The sequence below is a fragment of the Synchiropus splendidus genome, chromosome 4, assembly GCF_027744825.2.
Source record: "Synchiropus splendidus isolate RoL2022-P1 chromosome 4, RoL_Sspl_1.0, whole genome shotgun sequence".
Taxonomy (NCBI): Eukaryota; Metazoa; Chordata; class Actinopteri; order Syngnathiformes; family Callionymidae; genus Synchiropus; species Synchiropus splendidus.
This window is the reverse complement of record NC_071337.1, coordinates 19904664-19928552: the sequence shown is the minus strand read 5'-3', so window position 1 is coordinate 19928552 and position 23889 is coordinate 19904664. Positions and strand designations below refer to the sequence as shown.

Below are 23889 nucleotides of genomic sequence, written 5' to 3'. Positions count from 1 at the left end.
GCAGAGAAAAGGTTACACTTCATCACAGTGATTTGCACTAGACACTTGGAGAGACTCGCAAGAATACCAAAAATAGGTTGTCAACTTTCCAGCGGAAACTAGCTGCACTGCTAATTCCCCTTTATGAAATCACAATGATGTAAAAGAGGCAGAGTGAGCCAAAACGGGGCCGACATGCTACTTGAATATAGATGAGGAAACAGCGTGTTGATGAATTAAAAGTCAATACCCGTAACACAACAACATCTTAGCCTGATGCTGAACCACTTCTTCATACTTGTTCTGATTAGAGCAATGGCTGTTAGCTTCCCAGTCCTCTTCTCGGACGGCACATCCATCACTTCCGCTGTCATTTTGAGTTCCTGCCTTCACTATCTGCTGTGTCAGCCCTCTTCACTCCTCATTTGTCAATCACTCATCATGACTTTTTGCCTTTCTGCCATCAGTCCTTGACTTGCTATGTTCATCCAAGTCTCTCTTAAGGATTTGGCTCTATTTTAGGTGAAAGTCAGGACTCTGGTTTAAAGGAAAAAAAGCCTTAATCTTATTTTCAATCCTGTGTCCTTCACCTTGATCACACTGCAAAAGCTCTGCAGTGTTTACTTGCACGGAACGACGCAGGTCTGCCGCGTGCCCTGTTGTCCCCCAACGAGGAGTGGAAAAGGGCTTTTCAAAGCCGGCCGATACAAGTCACCCTCCCAGGAGACAGATGTTTGAAGAAACCCCCCTTTGGTCTTCCTACATGCATAAAACATGACCAAAAAAGCATCGAGGCATAGCGGCATCACTACATTCTGATCACATGGCCACTAAGATGGGCTGAAACCACTGACAAAAAGATAAGAACCACAGTCATCTTTCAGATGTGCTCACTTCACAGAGACTTTGGAGCGACTTGGTTGGCCTTGATTAGATACAACACAGGCGGAGAAGTTGGACTGTGGCCTGTAATTCACAAATGAATCACCAAATATGAAGGAAGGATCATGTGACGTTCTACTACAGCAATGCAACTGTGACGTTGGTTTTGAATTAAATTCAGGTAAAACCTTTGAATCTGAAAGCAAAACAGCTGAGGTTTTGCTTTCTAGTTGAATACTTTTTAATCTATTTTCATTTCAAGCATTTGTTAGCTAGACAAAGGTGAAGAGGTAGAGGAGAGTGCGGCAGCCTCAAGAGGAGGTCCTGGGTTCAAGTCTAGTTGCTGGCAACCATGGGATTCATGGAATGTAGACAGACCTATGTCTGCAACCAGTTTTCATTATGTCCCTCACCCAATTGGTGATGGGTGTTTTCTCTGCGATGGATTGGCATATTTTGCCTCTTCACTGGAGTAGCTGGGATTCCAGTAATAAGCAACTGGTCAGGGTCAGTGAGCAGCACCAACGACCTTGGCATAAAACATGCGCTCATAGATTGGGCGTTACCTGCAAGAGCCCTCAGGCAAGGTCATTAGCGCTACATTGTGAGTTTCTATGGAAATGAAAACATCGACTCAAGTGGGCTCAGCAGACCAGGGTCTCTGTTGGACCCACACCGGCTGAGTTCCACTGGAGACCTTCCAAAGTCTGCTGCCTGGTGACATAACCCAAGATGAGCATTTAATAATGAAGGGGCTGAGTACAGAGTACAGAATACTTGACTCCACTAATGTCCTATTTGGTGTTTTAATAAGTGGCCCAAACAAAGTCGCCAGCTGCACAAAGTTAAGTGAGAAGAGAACTTTTTCTGGAACTCATTTCATTTATGTTGCACCCTTAAAATTATGCAAATATCTTGATAGCACATAGAATGTAATAGTAGGAGGTCACTTCATGCGGTAAGAAAGAAAGCTGAGGGAGTCCACATCAAATTCACCCTGGCCTAAATTAACCTTCAATTTTCATTTCCCAGCACAGTCAAGTGTGGGAAACGCTGTGCTGCATGTGCTCCGCAGCTGAGAGTCACAGATTGTGCTGCAGGCCGACTCAACAGAGAGTTAGAGCCTCCAGCGTAACTCCATATTCATTCCCATTAGCCGGGGAGCGTCTGCCGAGTGAGGAGTCATCTACCTCACAGTATTAAGAGGAATAGCAGCTCCAGCTACAATTCGTCACCACGCCAGCGACAATAACCATCAATTGCATGGCAAACTAGCAAGTTCTGGCACCTACTTAAGATTTAGTCACCGTTTAATCTTCTAAATACTTTCCCCGCAAATTGTATTATACAACAAGAGAGAAAGTTTACATCAAAATCTGAGCAGACCAGAGCAGAGCTAATAAACAGGACAAATCTTAGCAGATGATAGCTGCTGAACAAAATCCATTTGAAACTAATTTTCACATTTGTCTCAATAACTGATGAGATCACAGATGGTGTTTCCTGTCTCCTGCTTTAAACGCTCTCTCTCCAGTTCACCGTCGGCTCAGCGCTTAGATCCTCCACCAGACTCTGAACAGATTACCATCAAACACTGTGCGTCTCTCATGGGATCGGACACATTCTCTCCCAGCTCCAGCTCCCCTGCTGAGAGGCAGCCCTTTTGTTGAGTCCAATGACCCCTGACCCAAAGAAGTTACCTAATATCCTCTCCAGAAAACATGGTTGCACATATACTTCAGGGATTCCACGACATGTAATCGTGACGATCAACAAATTCTAAAACGGTCCAAGTATTAGTGAACTCTTCAATAAGGAAATGGAAACCACCATTTTGGAGAGAGAATATTGACGAAGGACTGACAGTGTGTATAATGATTTCAAGAATAGAATATGACTAAATGATCATTTTATTCACATTATTTCTAATATGTCTTCAATAGCATCTAGGAAATGTGTCCAGACTGGTCCATAGTTAAAATCAACTGTTAAGAGACATGAGATACAGCAGACAGACGGCTCAATTTAACCCATAAATAAAGCTGGCAGAGCAGTCTGTAAGACACCAGCGGCTTCTCATCTCTACACTTAGTTAACTATTATATTTAAACATAGACAAATAATGACATTGGAGAAAAACTCCACTCATAAGTTTCATCATAAAACAGTTTCAAGAGAGACTGTAGTGTGTCAAACACATGGAGTAGCATGAAAATGTATTTATCGTGATAATTATTGTTATCGCCAACATTATAACATTTATCATGATAACTTTTTTGTCCATAGCACCCATCCCTCATAGATGAATGGACGGATTGATGATGGATGGATGGATGGATGGATGGATGGATGGATGGATGGATGGATGGATGGATGGATGGATGGATGGATTGGAAGCTTCTCCCCCAACAAACAGTAGCAAAGAAAATGTCAGTGGAAACAACCGACTGGCACGTTGCTGTCTCAGCCCATTACCTTATTATACACAGCCTCAGTGTTAGACCTCTAGTCCACTCCATTGTTGACCACCACACCCAGGTACATCATGTAGCTCCAGTCATAAACAGTACTTCACGGTTCATAGAGCTTGAACAACTATGGTCACAAGTATTTGAGCTGAACTAAAATGAGACTTCTTCTTCCAACACCACCGCAGTCCATGCTAAATCCAGCAGTTCTCCAAAACTAGCCAAACACTGCCAGAAGACCATGACACTTGACACTGTTCCAAATGGATTCTCCATGCCAGCACTGGCTGAGCAATAAGACACTTTAGGTAAAGGAAACATGATCCTGATATTCTGCTACCAGAATCAGCCATGACCGTTCCTCCACACGGCATTTCCTGACTGGGAACCTGGGGATTTGGAGTAGTGTCTGACCACCATTGTGACCTCCTTTTGTATTATCAATGTTTACTCTCACACTCTGCCTCTGTAGAACGTGTTCACTATTTTAAACCTTGATCTGTTGATCACAGAGGAGATGTTCAGTCCTACGGCATACTACACCTGATCCATTTTCAATATTTACATGATTGATTTGCATATTCAAATTCCATGGATTGCTAGTAAAGGTCACCACGGTCAGTCGATAGCACAGGCATTAGCAACAACCATCATGACAAATCGAGACTGTCAGCTAGAATCCAAGTCTGATACATCAGTGTGATTCCATCATCCAAACCCTTTACTCGGCATCATGACGGAAGATCATCTCAGACTGGACTGTCAATCCTATTTAAGCACTCACAAATCCACACAAACAGTACGACCTGAAGACAATATGAAGAGACGTGATGATGAAAATTAAAATGACTCGTTCGCTTGTGTGTCTCTCACTGTGGCAGATTTCTCTCCGGGCCTCACAAATCATTTAATCTTAAGATTACATTTACATTAATTATCCAAGAATTTACATTATGAACAGCAATCCCAAGTCAATGCAGCTTAGTAGAAGATGATGTGGTGTCTTTTATCTAGTCACTGTATCAATGCTGATTGTGTAGATTTAATGCTGGATTGTGGGACCACAGAACAGGCCATCAAACACACTGCAACAGTTTGTATCTGATATTAGCAATACAAAAATATACGGTGGTGAGTCAACATTTTGCTACCAAATAACACACCAGAACTGGTATGATTAGTCAAAAGTTGAAATGAAAATATTTTTAAAATTGTGTAAGAAAATATATGTATGAAAATATAAATATGAAAACTATCCAATAGGCCATGTGAGAGATGACTAGATAGAACAAAGGTAAAGTAGTATCAAGGAGATGAAAAAGGTAACAGTAGGGAAAGGAAATAATGGACTAAAAATGGAGAGAATAAATACCTGTGCCATATCACATCATTATAAATTGTCTTCTTCATTCATTTCCCATCAAGGACAGCTACAACATGTCAGCATCCTACACGGAGAACTTCAGACTTCATGTGTTTTCCCAATACAAACCAACCAGTCACCCAAGTTGAACAACTGTCACTCACACTCACTGATTCAGTCTTGGTTCATGTTTTTAAAAAAAAGGGTCCATCACATCTCATTTACTAATCTTTGGATGGAAAATATTTTTTTCATGCAAACATTTGGTCTAGTTTGTTTAGACATGGCAGATTTATTATGTGTGTGTGAGGCTGCTCCATTGCTGAGTGTTTGCTTCCCTTTGTCATTCAGTCTCTGCGGTTTAATATGATTCCCCAAACACAATCGCAGCCTGTTCTGGCCTGGATGCTCGCCATCATCCTGCAGACACACCCTTCACTTGTGTGTGTTCGCCATCCTCCACGCACAGCTTCTACATCCGCATTCCACCCACAGACAAGTATCTCGACAAGTAAACAGCAGGATCCTTCACCACACACCCTTTCCGTCACTGTCCAGCGGTTTTGTCTCCAGAAAGTTGCAAATTAGTCATCAGTGAAAACGTCTAGCGTCAAGCTTAATTGGGCTCCAAAATGATGTGCACAGAGGCTGAGAGCCTTCCTGGAAAATCTGGTGAAGCTTGTTATCAAACCTAGACTGGCTTGCTCAAAACTACACCTTTAGGTTGCCAATACAGTGTTCAGTAACTTTCCTTACATTTCAAAATACAGTGGAACCTCGGTTCTCGACCACAATCCGTTTCAGACGGCCGTTCGATTTGTTCGAAATCTGAATCCATTTTTCCCATTACAATGAACGGAAAAAGAAACAATGCGTTCCAACAGTGTGGGGGCAGGAAAGGTTTTACACCTCAATATGAAGAAAAAACAGTCAGTAAATGTAGCTAACGGGACACGTCTGCATACAGAGGCTGCGTTATACACAGTAACAAAGCGCATCGTGGGTCAGCTGATCGGTCCGCACATTTCGGGGGTGTTCGAGTTCTGGATATTAGTTCGAAATCAGAAGCAAAAAATCTCGAAATTTTTGTCCAGGACGTTCAAAAACCGAGGTACCACTGTACTAAGTGAACATACTAACAGCGTATACGCAAGCCTAAAAACAATATAGGGAAAGTTACAAAACATTCATACACCAATGTTGCTAACAATGCAAAAACTGTTCAGGTTTTGAAATGATTTCTGTTCCATAAATTTGTTAGTATTAACTATTGTATTCTAAATTTATGACAACAAGATACGATATCTGGCTCAGTATTGTTAACAACTTAATTTGAAATGTCCCCATTCTCAATGGGATTAAGGTCGGAGGGGTTTCCTGGACATGGACTTGGGAAACAAAATCCATGTTGCTTTTGCCTGAAGGTGAGGTGCTCCACTGTGCTCGTACCAGCACTGCTTAACCCCACATATCAATGGTCTCAGGCAGGTCCACTGCAGAATCACACCTGTATCTCTCCAAAACACCGAGAAGTGGGGAGGTTCATGTGAGAAAAAACTGGAGTCCTCAGCAGACCAATCCTAGCATCTTATTCAGGGCATCTTCTATGTTTCTCCTGGAGAGAAGTGGCTTGTTCTTTGTGGCGATCTTGACACCAGGCCAATGATGATGAAATGAATGATTATGCACCACCCTCTTGCAGTCTCTTCTACCTCAGGAGCTTGATACATTGGTTTCCAGCTGTTTTGGGAAATAGAAAGCAATAGAAAGCTCTCATCCAAGTCTCTCCTGCATGACTGACTCTCACTTTAAACTGAGCAGAGCGGTTAAAGATTCATCTGAAAACTGACCTCTTGTAGTCTGATTCCCGGCCACTTCCTGCATGAACAATGTCATCACTGGAAAACAGGTTGGACTAGAGATAATAACCTCGGAGTCTGACTCGACATGAGGAGGAGTCAGGTTCATATGCTTATCACTAAAATGTAGAACATGTTGAGCACAAAAAGTTTTCATGTGTGACATCTTTTAAATTTGCTGTAGTTCTTTATGTTTCGTAGTTTAATGCTACATTAAATATATAACCTGAACGGAGGCTACATGACGTCACGGAGACCCAACGAGCAGCAAGTGTTGGGAGCAGAAGCACAAACTTACTTAAAGGTGAGGATGCACAGCGGTCTGTAGGACTTGTGGCTCGTGTTATCCGACATCTTCTTCCCCCAGAAGTCGTTGGTGAATATGTTCCTGAGGCTGGAGCCCGGTCGGACGTCCGGGTTGTTGATGATCGCCCACACATCGTCGTGCACCAACTCCCCGCGGAGAGAGTTGCCGTAGCACAGCGCGCACAGGACGCTCAGCACGGCGTACCGACCCGCAGCCCACACCGTCTCCGGCGGCACCGTCACCCGCGGCTGGCGGCGGGTTTTCCTCTCCCGAGTCGGCGCTGTCATGTCGGTCCAGGCTTGCCCAGAGGCTCCGCGGGGCAGAGGGAGAAGAAGAAGAAGAGGGCAGCGCTGACAGGCTCGTCCATTCCGGCTGGCAGGTAGCGGCCGTGTGAGCGCTGGAGCTCCGCTGAGCTTGAGGAAGATGGTGCTGCGTTCAGGGGCACCTCGGAAAATACAGCACGTTTCTAAAATACACTCCATTGAGGAATTCTTTGGAAGAATGACATAACCAGAGCAAAATTTCTAAAACAACAAAAGCCCACAGGTTCCCTACATTCCTTATTCATATTCTGAGAAGAATAAGTATACGGGGTGAAAGAATACCAACATGGAGAATGCCAGACTGATCGGTTTTGCAGGACAAATACAACAGGTCATTCAAAAGTAAAAATACAGGAAAAAAAAAAAGCAAAACTCACGCTTTGATATAACTGTGACCTACAGGACAAATATGGCAGTTTATTGTAAACCAGGGGTCTCAAACTGTTCCACTAAAGGGCAGCAGTGGGTCCAGCTCTTTGTTCCATCCAGTCAAGAGAGCACGTTTTCATCCATCAGGTGTCTGAAGACTGTGAAGATTGACGATCTGCTGCTGCTTGTTTCAGCTGACATCTGACTGGTCACGAGGGGGTCAACGTGTGAATGTCCCCAGTGCAAAGCCAGCCTCCCCAACATCCCCTCCCTTCCAGATGTGCAAGCCCTTGAGTCTTTTCTTGTCCTTGGTTCATGCTTCCCGTCCACCCTGGCACGTCTTGTGTTGCATGTTTCTTGGGATGCGATGCACAATGTCATTGTTACTACTTTGTGGTGCAAAGACAAAGGCTGATTCTGATATGTGGAACAAAAACCTGCAGCCCTTTCTGCACCTGTTTGAACACTTTGGATCTCACTCGCAAACTATGACTATGAAGAAGCTACCCATATTTTGTCACTTTTGTATCTACTCACTTCAAGATTATATGTATTTTCATCTTGTAGTAAGTGTTGCCTTGTGACAATACTTTTTTAGCTTGCATTTGACAGTCAACAGTTTCTGTGAAGAGAAAGAAACTCAAAGAAAGTACATAGTATACAGTTGTTCTGACGAACTCAAGCATAAAAAAGGATCACCTCTGCAAAAAAAAAAAGAAAAAAGAAAAAAAAAAAAGAAAATAGCAAGCAGGTGATACACGAAATGATCCACATGAGTTTGGGCCATGTCTGTTTATATCATTTATGTGGTAGAACAGACTTTAGGGATTCACTCGACCAGAATTTTCAATAAAACGATAAAGTAACTCCGTCAAATGTCCGTGGGACGTGTAATAACAAGACAGAAGTTTGAAGTGGTCTGCAATATTGCAGTACTGGCGCTTGCCTCAGTGCCTTCAAAGGTCCGAGCTTTGGTAGAGTCCTGAAGGCAGCACCAGCGGCACGGCGAACCCGCCTCTGCACGCATGCGCAGACAAATACTGCCGCTCGGGCGAGAAAGTAACTCGGGATGAGCTCATGCTGAGATGCTGCCTGTAATTGTAAACCAGTCATGATGCCAGTCGGATGATTTAAGATCCAACTTTTCTTTTCTTGTCTTTTCTTTCTGTGTTTTTTTTTCCTCCACTTGTGTTTGATGTTGATGATTTTGCAGTGTTTTTTTTTTTACTATTCATTAATAGTTTAACTAATAGCAACTTGGTACAGTTCAGTCCCTTCATTTATCTTTTTGTTCATTTTATGCATGTCCCTAAAAAATATATATAGTTTTCCCTTATATTCCTTTCTTTTTTTCTTGCGCTTGCTTCTTGCTCTCCTCCTCACAATATAATAGTCGGCCTCTGCAGTAGAGGAATCTCTGCCATCATCTTTGACAGATCTCCAACTTACTTCCTTCTCCACTGCGATATTTCTGTCAGGGAAGTGATGAAGATTTGCAGAGTATAAAAGGCTTCATTCTGCTTCTGGAGGGTTTCAGTTCATTTCAGCACCTTTGAGCGGTAAGTGGAGGAAGAGTAGGAGAGATGAAGCAGCCGAAGGGAAGAGAGCAGCTCACCGACATGCTGAACATCTGCTGCTTCCTCCTGCAGTCTCAGGCGACTCATTGCGATTCCAGCCGCGTGCTGGCCAGCTGGTCCTGGAGGACTCGGCCTCCTGCTCCTCCGACACAGGCTGGTGTCGGTGCGAGGCTCGACAGCTGCTCACGCTCCGCAACAACCTGACTCTGCTCTCCCAAATATGAGAGCGAGGTCAGATGGTGTTTGGCCCTGCACTGCACTGCTCTCACGTCAACACGACGGCTTCTAGTGACATTAATGGAAAATGTTTTGTCACCATCCGCACAGTTGGAATGGAGTCACTGTGAGTCATGATAATGTTAAGTCATAGCAGGGCATTGTTCAGCACTGCTTTACTGCTCCATTTCCTGCAGCCAGTTTATAATGACAGGTACAGTGAGTCACATCAAACTGTATTTGCTAGGAGTCGGATTTGATGTAAAATAAATAAATTAGATTAATTGATCTCAATTAATCGCAGTTTAATCGTATAAGAATATTTGCCACAAAAAGCCACATTTTTCAATTTGAATGAATTTGGTTTGATATTACTGAATCAAATGATGGACCCATACATACGTTTAAACAACAAAATATTGTTTATTTTGCATCACTTTGACAATGGTTTTTAAACTAAAGCTCTTTTAATGTCTTGAAAATATTTGTATAAGAATTTCAAGTACATTCAGAGTAGTGGAAACCCTGGCCATTGTGTAGCAAAAAACCTCCCTGAACAAAAGCAAACAGATGCTTTTGTTTGCTTTTGTTCAGGGATTCCTCCATGTTTGTTGTTGTTGTTATCATCCTAGCTGCCACGTGTCTTGTGCATCAGTGTGATCAGTGGACCAGGAACTCCTGCACTTACAAAGGTTCCCTGTTGTCTGGAGAGCAAACTGTAATTAAATTAAATTAAATTAAATTGAATTGAATTGAATTGAATTGAATTGAATTGAATAAAAAATGTAATTAATTAATCATAATGAACTTTAAAAGTTATTTGATGTAAATCTAGCAGAGAATGACAAAGGTAATCTGTGAGAAACGTGGAGTAGAGCAGCCTTTTTTCCTCCTCCCAAATGGAGCGATCTGCTGATATGAGAAGATCCAGTCCCAGAGATGGAAGCCCCCCAGTTGTGTGTACTCATGAATAAATGAGCTGCACAGGGAGCAAACCTGAGATGAAACTCTGGTCGCCTTATTTATTCTCCTGCAGAGAAATCCGATTATGAATTGATAAATCAAAGCAGCCTCCTCGTCTTTGGCCGGCCAGGATGAAAACACAGATGAATTGTAGGATGGAGAAGAGCTGGATTTAATCAGAGGCCTCGTGACCGAGAGGAGGAGGTGGGACCGATGGAGTGGTGGGGGGGAGGAGATGAAAGAGAGGGGGAGTGATGAAAGTGCAGATCAGCAGTCTTCATCACGCTCTTTCATCTGGTTAGTCACCCGCATCTGGCCTGGCGCTCATCAAGTCCGGCTCTTCTGTCGGTCAGACTTCAGCCCCTCCCTCCCCCCACAGAGTTAAGCACCTGCAACAAGGTTTTCTAGCCTCGGCCGTAATGGGGATTTCTACAAAGTGCCAGAGACACAGGAGGGATGAGATGAAACACCTGCCCGCATCATCTCGACCTCCTGTGGCGCTGCAACAAGCCTCTGGCTGGAGGAATCAACATCAGCTGTGAGGAACGTGACTCAGTATTGACGCTGCAAGTCCACAGCTGAATTCAGGAAGCAAGCATGAGCCACTGGTCTCTGAGCTTGTGTACAAACACACAGTGCTGACACGCTTGACAGTCAAAGGTGTGTCGACGGAGACAGCAGTGGACAGCTGAGTGGAGGTCAGCAGGGATCTACATGGAAGTACGGAGGGTCTTCATTCGCCATGTTGGGTCCTCCACCAGCTTGAGAGCAGACACGTTCCTTTCGTCACTCAGTCAGTGGTCTCATTTTTTGTTTAACCTCGTGTCGGGTTGCCTTTTAAAATTCTTTCAGTTTTAATGTTGGTTGCATCTGTTGTTGTCTATAAACAGTCTTTTTCAAGGGAATCACTTTTTTTTCTGACATATATCACACGATCGTCAAGCAGTGAAACATCTTTTTTTCTCTAGTTTCTTTCCTGACAATTTGAACTGTAAATGTTACTTATACTCTATCTGGTTCTGTTTTTATTTGTTTAATCTCAAAAAATTTTTTCCCAACCAATATAGTTTTGTGTTTTCTTTTTTGTCTCTTTGTTTTAATCATAGTTTGTTTAATATTTCCTTTTCGACTAATACTCTCTCTCATTTTTTTAAACAATATCGTGACAGTTAGATTTTTCCTTTTTTTATGTTGAAGCCCTCTGATTTGCTTTTACGTACAAATACTATTTAAATGATATTTTATTAACACTTTTTTCTGATGTTTAAAGTTCATTATTTCATGAATTATCCCTTTTCTTTCCCATTGTTTGTTATTATCTAGGTTTTTGTTCCAGGTTTAGCCGTTTTCAGGTTGAATTTTTCATTTTCGATCATTCTTTATTCCACTTTTTATGCTCCAGAGTTTGCATGCTTTTCCCAATCGGGTGCCATTACTTCAACGCCAACATTATTATTATTTTTTTTGTTCTTTATGCCCTTTACTTGACTTTTCTATGTAATGTTTCGTTTTCTTTTCTGGAATCTGTACACAGACCTGACTGCATTTCAGTTTCATGATCATAAGTGGCAGGATGATCAAGCGGGTCATCACCATAAGCGAGTGTGCTTCAGCCTGAACAGCTCATTATCCTGAGGACGGTTTGAGCAGCTCTCTACGGTGAAGAGGGCAGGAACCCTTCGCTGATGGCAGTCCGACACTTGGGGTGGCCTGGGCAACCATGACTGACGTGTAATGTGCAATAACACGCACCGATTAAAACGGCTAATACAATTAACTTGCTCATGTGCAGGGTGGGTACGGTTTACTCAGTTTGATCAAATAATACGTGTTCACGGGAGGCGTGCGGCCATTAAAGAGGCAGCGCTGAGGTCGTGTTCAGCAGCCAGTCAGAGCTAATGTGTCTGCTCAAGGACTGATATCAGAGGAGACAGCAGCACATTTGAAACCTGAAATCCAGATTCAGAATACGCTTGTGTTCTGATGGTTAACAGGTGTGGTTAAGTCTGTGATCCAAACTTTTGTTTCACAGACAAAACATCCTCATTATTGTCGTCACTCTATGAGCAGCAGATGACCCGTGAGGGAACAAAGGTAAGTTGTTGTTGTTGTCGCTTCTCCACTGAGCCTGAGGCCTCTATAGGTTTGTGGGTCGCTGCTTCTGAAGACACACCTGAGACCACACTCTGCCCGAGGGAACATGCACGTTGACACACAACATACAGCTCCAGACAAGTGACAGAGGGAGTCAACGTAAGAGGAAGACCTGCTCCTCTTGTTTGCATTGGACAGACTGGCAGGGAGGAGTCTGGATGGACGATGATGTTTGCTGATGATGTGGTGAATTTTTTAGTGAGCGTAAGGAGAGAAGCTGTCGAAATGGTCAACGAAGCTCATTGGACCAAAGACAGACTTCATGAGTGTGAATGAAAAGATGCACAAAATAGAGGTGATAATGAGTACAAGGGAGGTGAAGAGAGAGAAAGAAGACAGGAAACAGACTAAATGAGGCAAAGACAAAGACATGGGGTATTCATTGGGTGTGACAAAATGCACCGTGTGACAGCTGAAGGAGAAAAATTGGAGAGGAGGTTTGTAAGGCCCGACCCAGGTGGTTGGAATTTTCCTGATGTTTTCTGAACTTATTCTTAAAAAAAAACAAAAAAAAAAAACACACACATGTATATATGTATATATATATATATATCTCTCCATATATACACACACATACACACACAAAGACACACAGAACTGGCAAAGCCTTTTCTTCACAGTAGAACTATTTGTGCAAATAGCATAGTGATTTACACTACATCTTTCATTTGACACTTGGGATTTTCATACTGTAAAATGTTTTCACCATCAACTGTTCTTTGTTCCTTTTCTGTCATCTTTAACTGGCACGGTTCATCTCACCATTTTCATAGATTATTTTCCATTCGTTTTTCTTCTGCAACTTTATTACTGATCCTGTTTTTATCTCTTAGAGATAGTACAGAAAAATGCACATGACGGCAAATATTTTGAATATCATGAGGTGAAGGCAAGTCATACTTGGAGATTATGATAATGTACAATAAATTCATAAACAATTTCATATGATGATGTATAGAGTTATACGGACATTGGTAAACATTCTGACTCACACTTGAAAGCTGAAAAACGAAATGCTATCAAAAGAGATTGTTGTTGTATCAACAGCCACCACCAGAGCCCAGTGCTTCCACTGAAATCAATGAGTGGAATATTCAAAAGACTTCTGTATAAAAACACCTGAATGACATAATCAAGTTTGAATTTAAGGGTTAAAACACAAGTACATTTCTGTGCTCTTTTGTTGTGTAAACAAACAAACAAGTCGTATCAACATTATATGAATTTTATGACCTTTTTTAAATTAGTTCTGAAAACCGTTTACAAAAACCAAACCCAAAGACAATTGAAAGTCAAAAAAACTACATCTCCCAGAATCCCTCACCCAGTTCTGCATTTCATTATGTGACATCGCCTCCGCAGGTCTCTTCCATCTGCAGTCTGTTAACAAGACACTTATGAGATGATAGAAAGTGTTTTGATATAGAGACAGATATCAGAGCTACTGTACAAACACACACTTGTGTTTTTGACAGCTATACATACACACACACACACACATACACACGCTCACGACTGCACGCTGGTCAAAGACAAATATATATACAATGCAGTCCACACAACTAACTCAGGTACACACACGCTGCTGTCAAGTCATCCAGTAGGGGGCGATCTTCAGAGCTCCAGGTCTCACAAACAGAGATCTGTAGCCCGGAGTCAGGCCCTGCTATTCCACCAGGTTCTGATGGCACCTCGGGTCAGACTCTTGGTGAAGGTCCAGGTCTGATCTGCGCCAAGGGGATTCAGGCCAGGCTGAAAACCACGTCATAACAGGTCAGACCAGCTCCACGCTTCTTCTTTGTCACCGTCTCTCTGACTCAGCATCACAGCTCTGTGAACACAAGAGCAGAGAATGAATATTCAAAACACAATCCATAATTGTTTCCACAAGGGGCATGATCATGAGACCGCTGTCCTCACCAATGGCCCTTTGTGGCAGTGCTCCTTCTCTGTTGTGAGATGCTGTAGATCTCCTGCAGCTGCTTCTTCTGGTCATCGCTGAGTGGAGCGGTCAGACTGTGGTACCAGGCCGCGTCCGTATTCTGGACCCCTGCCACCAACACACGGGGTCAAAGGTTCATTTGTTTGGTCTGTACGGCTTCTAAAATCTGGCAAGTCGAACTCACGGAGCAGAGCAGAGGTGAAGAATTGGTACTCGTCCTCTCCATTGTCGTAGTCCAGAGGCGTGCTGTACTCCTCCAGCGGCGTTCCCTCGAAGCCGTCGTCGTCCCAGTCATCATCTTTATCGTCGTCGTCATCATCTTCATCGTCGCCGGAGCCCATGGTCATCCCCGCCTGGTGCGCACGCTGCTGCGGCATGGCGCCGGAGTTCTCGCTCACCTCATCTTCATCGCTGGGAATCTCCTCTGGAAACATTCATGAGAAACACTTATTTAATCTACAGTGTGTCGTCATTTTCATCACGTTGATTTTTCGTTTCCACCTCTGAATTTGAGAAACCTAATATGGACCCGACAGTGGAACAACACAAGATTCTGTTCCCACCATTTTGGTCTTCCTCCTGTGCCGAAGCGCGAGTCAGCAGATCCGGTTTGTTGATGAGTCGGGAGGCGTAGAGGTGCTTGAGACCCAGGAAGAGCAGCAGGATGGATGGGACGATCTGAACGGCAACTCCGTCCAGAGCTGGGGGTCTGTTGGGGAGCTCCATCAGCACGCTGAGACCGATGATACACATCTTCCGGTCGTGGAGGCTGGTGGGTCACAACGGCAGATTCCATTATGTTAGATGGCCTTCATCATGGAATGTCTCCACAGAGATGATGGGGTGGATCTCCTCACCCCATGAAGAACTCTGTATCGTTCATCCACTGGTTGACGAAGTGGGCAGTAATGGGTTGCGGGTTGTTTGGAAAGTGAGTGTTGTCGAGAGTGTGTATGAGCAGCGCTGGGTTGTAGTACAGGGCCGCGATGGCCACCTGCAGACACATGGTGCGGAGCTCGCTTGACTTGACGCCTCGCATCAGCCTCTCCATCACCACCTCCACAAAGAGAGGGATGACCTGCAGGAGGCGAAAACAGAACACACACAAAGTTTCACACATTTAGTCCAAGTAGAAGACTACATCCCCCCCAGTGACGCCACTGATGAATAAATGACTAACTATGAACTGGATTTATTTTTTGCTTTATGATGACGGATGGGTGACAGCGATTTGCAACAGAACTTGTGTTTGTCTCCAACCTGGTCGATGCCTCGGCCTCTGCACTGCAGGATAATGACCTCCAGCAGCTTGGCAGCGTGACACTCGGCATCCTCCCCGGCATCGATGGTCAGAACCTAGACCAAATGGAGAGCAGGAACCTGGTCAGTTTTTGTTGCACGTGGCGGAGAGCGGTTAGCGACCTCTGACCTTTTTGCACATGCTGTAGATGACCTCGAGGTGTTTGGGGTTGGACAGAAGCATGTCTGTGTCCACGGTGACGTAGTTGTGCAACAGAGGCATCATGTCTGAAACACAAAAACAGAACATGTGACCATGAACGGCCAGGCGGCACCAGTGGAATCTGTGTTCAGACTTCATCAGTTCAATCCTGTGAGACAAACCTGTGAAGTAGTCAAAACAGTCATGCTGGAAGACTTCGTATAGAATGCCCAGGAGTTGCCACATCTGGGGGGAGATGGTCTGATAGGTGAGACTGAAGGCCAGCGACAGGATCTCCTCATAGAACTCTGTGAAAGACAGGAGGTGCTCATGCTCACAGGGCGTTCATTCACGGTTCCTCCTTAGTGATTCATTAGGGCCTAGCTGTAGTCCTGTCGTTCCACAGGCTCTGGGGCATCTCCAACGTTTGTCAACGGCCATTTCATCTTGCTTTTCATGTGTCCCTTTATTTTCAAATACCCCGATGTGATGTGGCGCCTCAAAACTCTTCTTACATTGACTGCTTTGGGTGTTTATCTGCACTTTGATGCCTTTCTAACATATCACTTGAGGGTTTATGTTTGATGGTCATTTGAAAGACTAACCCACATATGAGTTCCAATCTATCAATAGCTGGTTATGGGTCCTTCAATATGAGGCAGTGGAGGTCTAGTCATGACTGTTTGAGGAACTGTGAAGGGTTGTGGGGTGCTTCCAATGACATGCCTTGATGGTCTTCCTTTGACTGGTTGTGTGTGTCGTGCCAATACAGAAGTGAGACTGAGCCGATGACAGATGTTTATTCCCTGGCGCTCCCTCGGCTCTGTGGCTCTAACAGGAAGTGCCGTGTGTGTTGGCGTATGAATGACTTGAGGGACGTGTCCAGGTTTGCTCCGCACAACAGGCTACAAGGTTTCAACAAGTCTTGTGAACCATGTCACAGATCAACAGCACTGAACTCACACACCTGCCATACCTATGATGGGCTTCTGCAGGACCAGGCCGATCACTTGCAAGCAGATGCCTTCCAGCTGCTGCGTGATCTGAGGAATGAGACTACAATGTGAATGATGCTCATGATTTAAGTCAAGTAAGTGTATGTTCCACCTCCTTGTGGTCCTCCATGACGGTGAGGATTGTGTCGATGGTGCTCAGGACTCCCAGAGCCATCACGGTCTTGTCCTCATTCTCCTCATACTCCTCACTCTGGAGGACTCTGGTGAAGATCTCAGCCTGCAACACAAACGTTCATAGGAAACCAAGGAAAATAGAGGGGAATATGAGCTCATCTATGTTCCTACCAGGTTCTGCGTCATGTCCACAGCGATGGCTGCCACCTCCTGGTTGTACTCGCAGATCATCTTCTGGATGACGTTGGTCAGGTCATCGTTTTCTGTCTCTTTGACCACGTGGAGCAGCTCCTGCATGACCGGCCGGATGTAGGGCCTGATGTACTGCTTAGCTGAGCACAACAACACACAAACCTTTGAGCGGCACTGCAATGAATAAGAGAACTGGCCATCCCGCCACTGACCTTGCTCCTGGTTGCTGACCAGCGTCTGCAGAGCGATGGCAGCCTCCACTTTGACGGGCATCTCCTTGTCATCCACCAGATCCTGCTTGACCAACTCGACGGCGTTGCGCAACATCAGCTCGTCATGGAAGCGCAGTGGACTGAAGGAGTGCAGCACCCAGCACGACTGCAGGCACCAAAACATGTGGTCACAACTCAAGGTGCGCCGTGGGGGTCACCACCCTCACCACGTCTGTGTCTCCCCACCAGCAGTGACCATGTAATTCAGACACCTAAGACTCACATTGACCGAGTGGATCACCCAGCAGGACTGAAGGGAGACACATAAACACGGTGTCTGTCACTCAAGTCAACGACAGCTAGGAGCTAAGGACATCAGAGTATACAGTACGTTCATACTCAGAGACCAAACATCCAGCTAAAACAACTTGTTCTTCATCAGGGATTCACATGAGGCACCACCGACATGTGACTTCCCTCACACTTATGTCCTTCAGATTAATCCGTTTCAGATGGCACTGTTTGTCCATTTGTCACTTACACCTCAGCTTTGGACTTGGCCAGGCAATAATTATAATAATATTTAATTTAATAATAATAATTTAACATAGAAATTACGATATTAAAATGAAAGAATTGACAATGTTTTCTGAAGTATTATGAAATTTTACGAAATGAAAATCAGATAGGGATTCACGATTGAAAAGAGTTGGAACAGAGAATATTTAACGATACTGTATAACATTCAAACCAAAAATTTGAAAATTTGTGTTAAAAAGTTTCTTTTGATTAGACCTTCATTAACTTTCATTACTTCAACAAGGTGCAAGAAGTCCTCTCAAGACGTTGTACTTGTATGCAGAGGATACTTTTTTAACAGCTAAATAAAGACTGCACTTACTTATAGAGACACAATACAGTTGAAATATGTAACCATTTGAAAATGATCCGATCATTATTAAGCTCCTGAAACTGAGGTGAGTTCTGACATCTCAGTGCTCTTTGCTGCCACTGTCACTCCAGAACAAGCATAAGAGTTAATACGCCAGTTATTTCCTTCCAGAGTGATCACCTCAACTAAATCAAAGCAGATTCAGATGTCGCTTCACTCACTCGAGCTCGTAGGTAGTTGAGCGGAGAGTTGAGGAGCGGGAAGACGTAGTTCTGTAGCATCAGCTCCATCTGCTCCCGGTACACCCGCTTCTGTGGGGTCCAACACATGGAGACATGAGCACTCAGTCAACTCAGTTGAACAGCACTTGCGTTCACTCACCTTCAGCAGCAGCTCTGCCAGAGAGCCCACACAGTGTAGAGCCCCATCCTTCCTGCGGGGGTCAGCCGTGGGCTGCATGAGGATCTGATGGCAGAACTCCATCATCTGAGGAAGAACCTGAGGAGGATGTCAGTATGAAAAGTTCAGCATCTTCAACAAAGGCTCACATGAGAGTGACATGTTTCCTTACCTCCTTCCTCATACGTGCCGCTTTACACAGAAGACTCTGAGCTGCTGTGCCAGGAAGCGCATGGTCGTCATAGAGGTCTGGCACAAGAACAATTGTCACTAGGTGCTGAATATCAACAGCCTTAGAGTTGACCTGAGAGTGGCCCCACTTACTGAACTTCATGCGGATGTACTCGTATGGGTCCTCCTGCCAGAGCTTCTCGTCCTCCTCCTTGTAGCACATGAGCGGGAAGATGACCTCCTGGCAGATAGTCTGAGGGTGAAACAGAGCACAGCTGTAGCAAAAGAGCGTGACTGTAGTACAGATGTACCACAACACATACTGAGCTGCTCTCTCACACCTGCATGTGAGGCTTCATCTGTTTCCAGGTAAGCGAATGTGACAGACTCTGGTTCATGTAGTTGAGGCACTGCTGTAGAACTCGAGGCGCCACGTACTGTTTCTGCCGGTGCTGGTCCACCACCTTCAGAAGCACCTGAACCCGAGCAAAGCCCAAGTTATGACGGACCAACTAACCATTAAACACAGGCAGGAATCCACAAAACCTGCAGGATTCCCACGGAGTACGTCTTCACAAAGAAGTCTGCAAACTCTGAGTACTCTTTCGTTACATTGCCTGGGCTTCCGTATCTGAGGAAGCAAGAGTAACAATCACTGTTTGTCCAGTCGTGTGTCCTGCATCACTGCTGGGTCAACGCACCGCTCAAACAGTCTGGTGATGATCCGCATGGCCCACTTCTTACACTTCCACCAGGCCAGCTCTGGGCGGTCGTCCTCATCTACCTCCAGCGTCTCCTGAACAAACACATATTTTGACCACGCACGTCATATTTTAAACTTCCCCCACAAACTGATCAAAGTTAAATCTATGTTTTAGGTAGAACTGTTTATTCTAACTCTCAAATGCTAAGGCACCTGGGGCCGAGCAGATGCTGCAAGTAAAAGCATGTACATCTATGTTTGAATAGTGTTTGTGTGTTTGAAGCAATAGCGTTGGCTTGACTGCATGATATGCCATTTTTCTACGACAAAAAAAATTGACTTAAAACGAATTAAACATGATTAGCGTTTGCTGCCTCCGAGTGGTGATACAGTGGAACTACCATGTCCATATTTTGAACTTCATAATATGGATTGATTTTAATGAAAATAAACTATTCAAAAAGGTATTATATTCATTCATGATTAAAATAATCCAAAAGTAAATACATGACGTAATGAGTATTATTTACTATTTTAAAGGAGCAAAAGGGGGAAAAAAAGAATAAAATGTTTTTTTTTTAACTCATCAAAATCAAATTATACACGTAAATATGGATGAGGATGTGACTCAAAAATATCAGGGAACGGGACTAAATTTAAAGTATTCGTCCAATTAAATATAAACTATAAAAGGAATTCATAGCGAATAATTGCATTTTGTCATTTGACACCAGAGTGATCAAATTCATGATGAATCCCTTCACACGAGCTCAAACATCAGGGTGGAGGTCCACCAGTGATGACCGAACTCAACCCAACTCTGATGTCGAAATGAATCTGTTTAAGGTCCAGCACTAAAAATATACATAAATAAGCGGTAGTATGTGTTCATGGTCCAATCACTATGAGAATAACATAATGAAGTAAAGCAGAAATAGAGCTTAAGGAAGAAAAGCTTGGGAGCTCACAGCAGGAACGTCCCGGTCCATTATGGCTCGCAGGATTTCCATCCACTGGGTCATCACGGTGTTGTTGATGAGTTGGAGAGGGAGTGAATACTGCAACAAAATGGTTTCATTTTTCAGCTTAACAGGGAAATAGTCAAATACAGCAGTCACATTCAGACACACATCTGACCACTGTTTATTCAGAATATAAAATAATACTGTCGAAACAGAAGCATAACATTTTATCTGTAGAAAAGGGAGACAGGTGTTGGTCGACACACACCTGTACAAGAGCGTGAAAGATCTTAAGAATCTGCTTCTGAATGAGAACTGAGAAGATGGTAGCGTCTGGCAGCAGCTGGCCGATCAGCTGCTGGATCCGAGGCAAGAAGATCTGCATGGCAGCCAACAGTGGCTCCCTCTCGTCCGCTTTCCTGTACCTAAAGACAAGAAATGAACAGAACACAGGGAGTCTGACATTACGCTGAGACTTAAAATAACTCCTGAAAGACACAATGGAAACTTTCAAGGTTTCTTAAATTTTTGAAAACAGAAGACAGTTTAAATTAAAAAAAAGAGCCACAATCATAAGACTGTTGATGTTATGTTGCATTTCATGAGAAGAAACAAACATAATGCAAGAGAGTATAATGGAGAAAAAGGAAAAATATTAATAAATAAACAGACTCCTATGTTCCTACGCAACAAAATTCACTTCAGGAAAATAAATCAAGACAAAAAGCGAAAGATAGAACAATGCAGCTTTGCCAATTTGCTTTTTTTTCAGCAAAACAAGTACTATTGCTGGATTGCAGGCCAGAAAAGTGTTTCATCGGCTTTGATTCCTCACACAAGTTTTGATTGCTTAGCTTCAGTAAACACAGAAGTTGAAAAGTGACTCACTCGTATGTCTTGACCAGCTGGTAAAGCGCCAGCAGGCTTCCATACCAGCTGCCGCTGTTCTGCGACTGCAAGTACATGCTGAGTTTGTCCACGATGGCCGTCCAGCGTCCAGGGAAGTCGTGTTTGATGATGGCGCGAAGACACATGGTCAGCTGAGCGCTGCAGGTGCACAGACGAGGGTAGGTGTAGGGGTAAACGCGTACACAGAGGAATATACATTATTGTGTCCATGCATGAGAACCAAAACATACAGCAGACATATACTGTAGGTACTTGTGTGCGTATATGTATTAATATTCTTGTGTGGACCAGTCTTTGACAAGACACTGATCTTATGAAGGCATTTTAATTTTATGAGGACATTTTGGATGGTCTCCATAGAGTTTTGAGGGTGAAAACTGAGGGTCAAAATAACATTATAATTGGGTTTAGGTTTGGTTAAGAGTCTTGGTTAAGGTTAGCCATGTGTTTTGGATGGTTAGGTTAAGGGTGAGAGGGCTGGGGAAAGCATTACGTCATTGAGAGGTCCTCACAAAAAGAGTGAAACAAACGTGTGTGCGTACCGTATGGACTCTGGGCAGCGGATGATTCCTTCCACTATGTGATCTCTGATCTGTTGACGGTCATTCTCGTGGATGTTGAAGGGAAAGACACCTTTTCCTAAAGTGGGCTCTCTGTCCTGCCAGTACTGACTGACCATGTTCTTCAGGTAGATGGCGGCTACATAGTTGCAAGAACACAGACAGAAATACAAAGGTTCATTAAGTCCTTACTTTAATGAATTCGATTCCCCCCATACTCCCAGTACATCAGGTCCATGACCAGAGTGCATAATGGACACAGACAATCTAGGGTCACAAATCTGTGCCTTATGTAAGACACTGTATCAGAAAATTATCTGGTTGAATGAATGCAATATTTAACTTCTTAGACTGGATCAACTCCTGTCACACCGAATGAGGGAAGAGTCCTAAAATGATCACTGACCTGCCTGGCGGACCGGAAACTCCACCTGCTCCGACACGATGATCTGCAGCAGCGTCGGAGCAAAGTTGATGATCTTGTACGACTGAAAGGGTTAAGATGTGTGAATTAGCACTTCATTTCTCCATTCTTACTGGTTTGTTTTATTGAACAACAAAACAAGGGATGACATTTTTCCGTGTCCCAGCTGGTCTGAACGAATCATCCCAAAAACATTCCTCGTCAGGTGTTGATATTGAACCTTTCATCTGACTCCGCCATGTGTTCCTGAAATACTTTCTAGCAAAAACTATACCTTCTCCACTAAAACTGAGATCTGATCACAGATACGACTGCAACATTCCAAAGACTTCATGCAGAACATTCTAAAGACAAGTCAAAGGAATAAACCCGCATGGCAAAATTGAGAATTATATCGACTCAAATGCCACACTCGTGTGATCCAGAAATCCGTGAGCAATCGTTTCTCAGCAGCTGCACCACTCGCATACTTTGATAGACTTAAAGAATCAACAAGTACCCCATCACTAATTCTTTATACAAACAGGAGGCGATAAAAAAGACCCGTTTGCTGTTGGCACTGAATGGGTCTTTGTTTTGGGTCTCTTTTGAAGCTCAGAAAGTAGGTCACACTTTAACTGGTTTCGATTTTCCATGTGTGACAGAGCAGGGAGTTGTCAGAATCACAACTGCTGTGTGGATAGTTCTGTGTTTTGATGGCAAACTTTGGCACGGGCTGCTTCGTGATGGCTGTCGGAGCAGAGCCCCATTGTTCTTGTCCCGGCCCGGCGAACCACCCGAGCCCCGGAAACACCGGCACCAAAACATCCAGCAGGCCACAGTCGGGCACTGCCACCGAAAACACGGCCTGCTTCCCAACAACAACATCACCAGCGGGCCAAACGGTGCCCTGTCAGAACAAAACACTACTTTGTCCAACCCACCTGATTGAGTTCATTCTCGGCCGCTAACCGCAGATTGGGGTCGATGGTGCCCTTCAGAGCCTGGATTATCCGGTTCGGATCCATATGAGTGGCAGGAATTACACGGTTCCGTGTGGTTTTACTACCATTGACATGTAGCGTTAGCTGACGTTTCAGCCCGAAATCGAGCCGAACATCCCCGAGCCGTTTTCACAGTGGCCCGAACAGGACCCACCTGACATCCGGAGCTCACCGTCAAATTAAAAGTCCTCAGAGTGTGAAGCGGCGGCTGTGACTTTGTTTTCAATTGGCCAAAACAAATCACATTCAAAATGAACGGGACTTCACCCCTGCTAACTTAATACGGCAGACAAATGTGCCCGTAAGCAGAGGACGTAAACAAGGCAGCTTCCGGTTAGCTGCTCTTCTTCGTCTTTGACAATTGTATTTTTACGGTGTCATCCACATTGCCCCCTGGAGAATTCAAGCCGTTACTGCACTATCATAAACGGTGTGGACAATGCGCTATGGTGACAGTTTGAGCACAAAGAAGAGCGATGTGATGCCAAATGGCCTCTAAGTTATGAGTC

The 23889-nt window shown here is 44.1% G+C and overlaps 2 protein-coding genes across 5 annotated transcripts in view; both read right to left on the bottom strand.

Annotated features, from left to right (window-relative positions):
* Positions 1 to 7245, bottom strand: part of tmtc1 (transmembrane O-mannosyltransferase targeting cadherins 1) — a 71957-nt gene extending 64712 nt beyond the window's left edge. Inside the window, exon 1 of the mRNA XM_053862738.1 lies at positions 6850 to 7245. Within this exon, the coding sequence (XP_053718713.1) occupies positions 6850 to 7145 (296 nt within the window). The 5' untranslated portion in view covers positions 7146 to 7245. The remainder of the gene's footprint in view (positions 1 to 6849) is intronic.
* Positions 7246 to 13060: 5815 nt separating this feature from the next.
* ipo8 (importin 8) lies at positions 13061 to 23698 on the bottom strand. 4 transcript variants are annotated; one of them, XM_053862112.1, is made up of 26 exons: positions 23321 to 23698; positions 22380 to 22461; positions 21956 to 22112; positions 21393 to 21551; positions 20773 to 20929; positions 20511 to 20600; positions 19541 to 19635; positions 19386 to 19470; positions 19181 to 19315; positions 18993 to 19092; positions 18841 to 18917; positions 18651 to 18767; positions 18491 to 18580; positions 17661 to 17687; positions 17378 to 17543; positions 17145 to 17305; positions 16951 to 17076; positions 16811 to 16886; positions 16026 to 16151; positions 15832 to 15929; positions 15663 to 15758; positions 15260 to 15480; positions 14966 to 15171; positions 14587 to 14826; positions 14381 to 14510; positions 13061 to 14291 (listed from the first exon to the last, which is right to left on the bottom strand). In XM_053862112.1, coding segments are annotated over exons 1-26 (3102 nt in total). In that variant the 5' UTR covers positions 23405 to 23698; the 3' UTR covers positions 13061 to 14290. The 4 variants fall into 4 exon arrangements, with proteins under 4 accessions (XP_053718087.1, XP_053718088.1, XP_053718089.1 ...); XM_053862113.1 differs by having other exon boundaries at positions 16820 to 16886; XM_053862114.1 differs by lacking the exon at positions 17661 to 17687.
* Between the last annotated feature and the right edge of the window lie 191 nt (positions 23699 to 23889).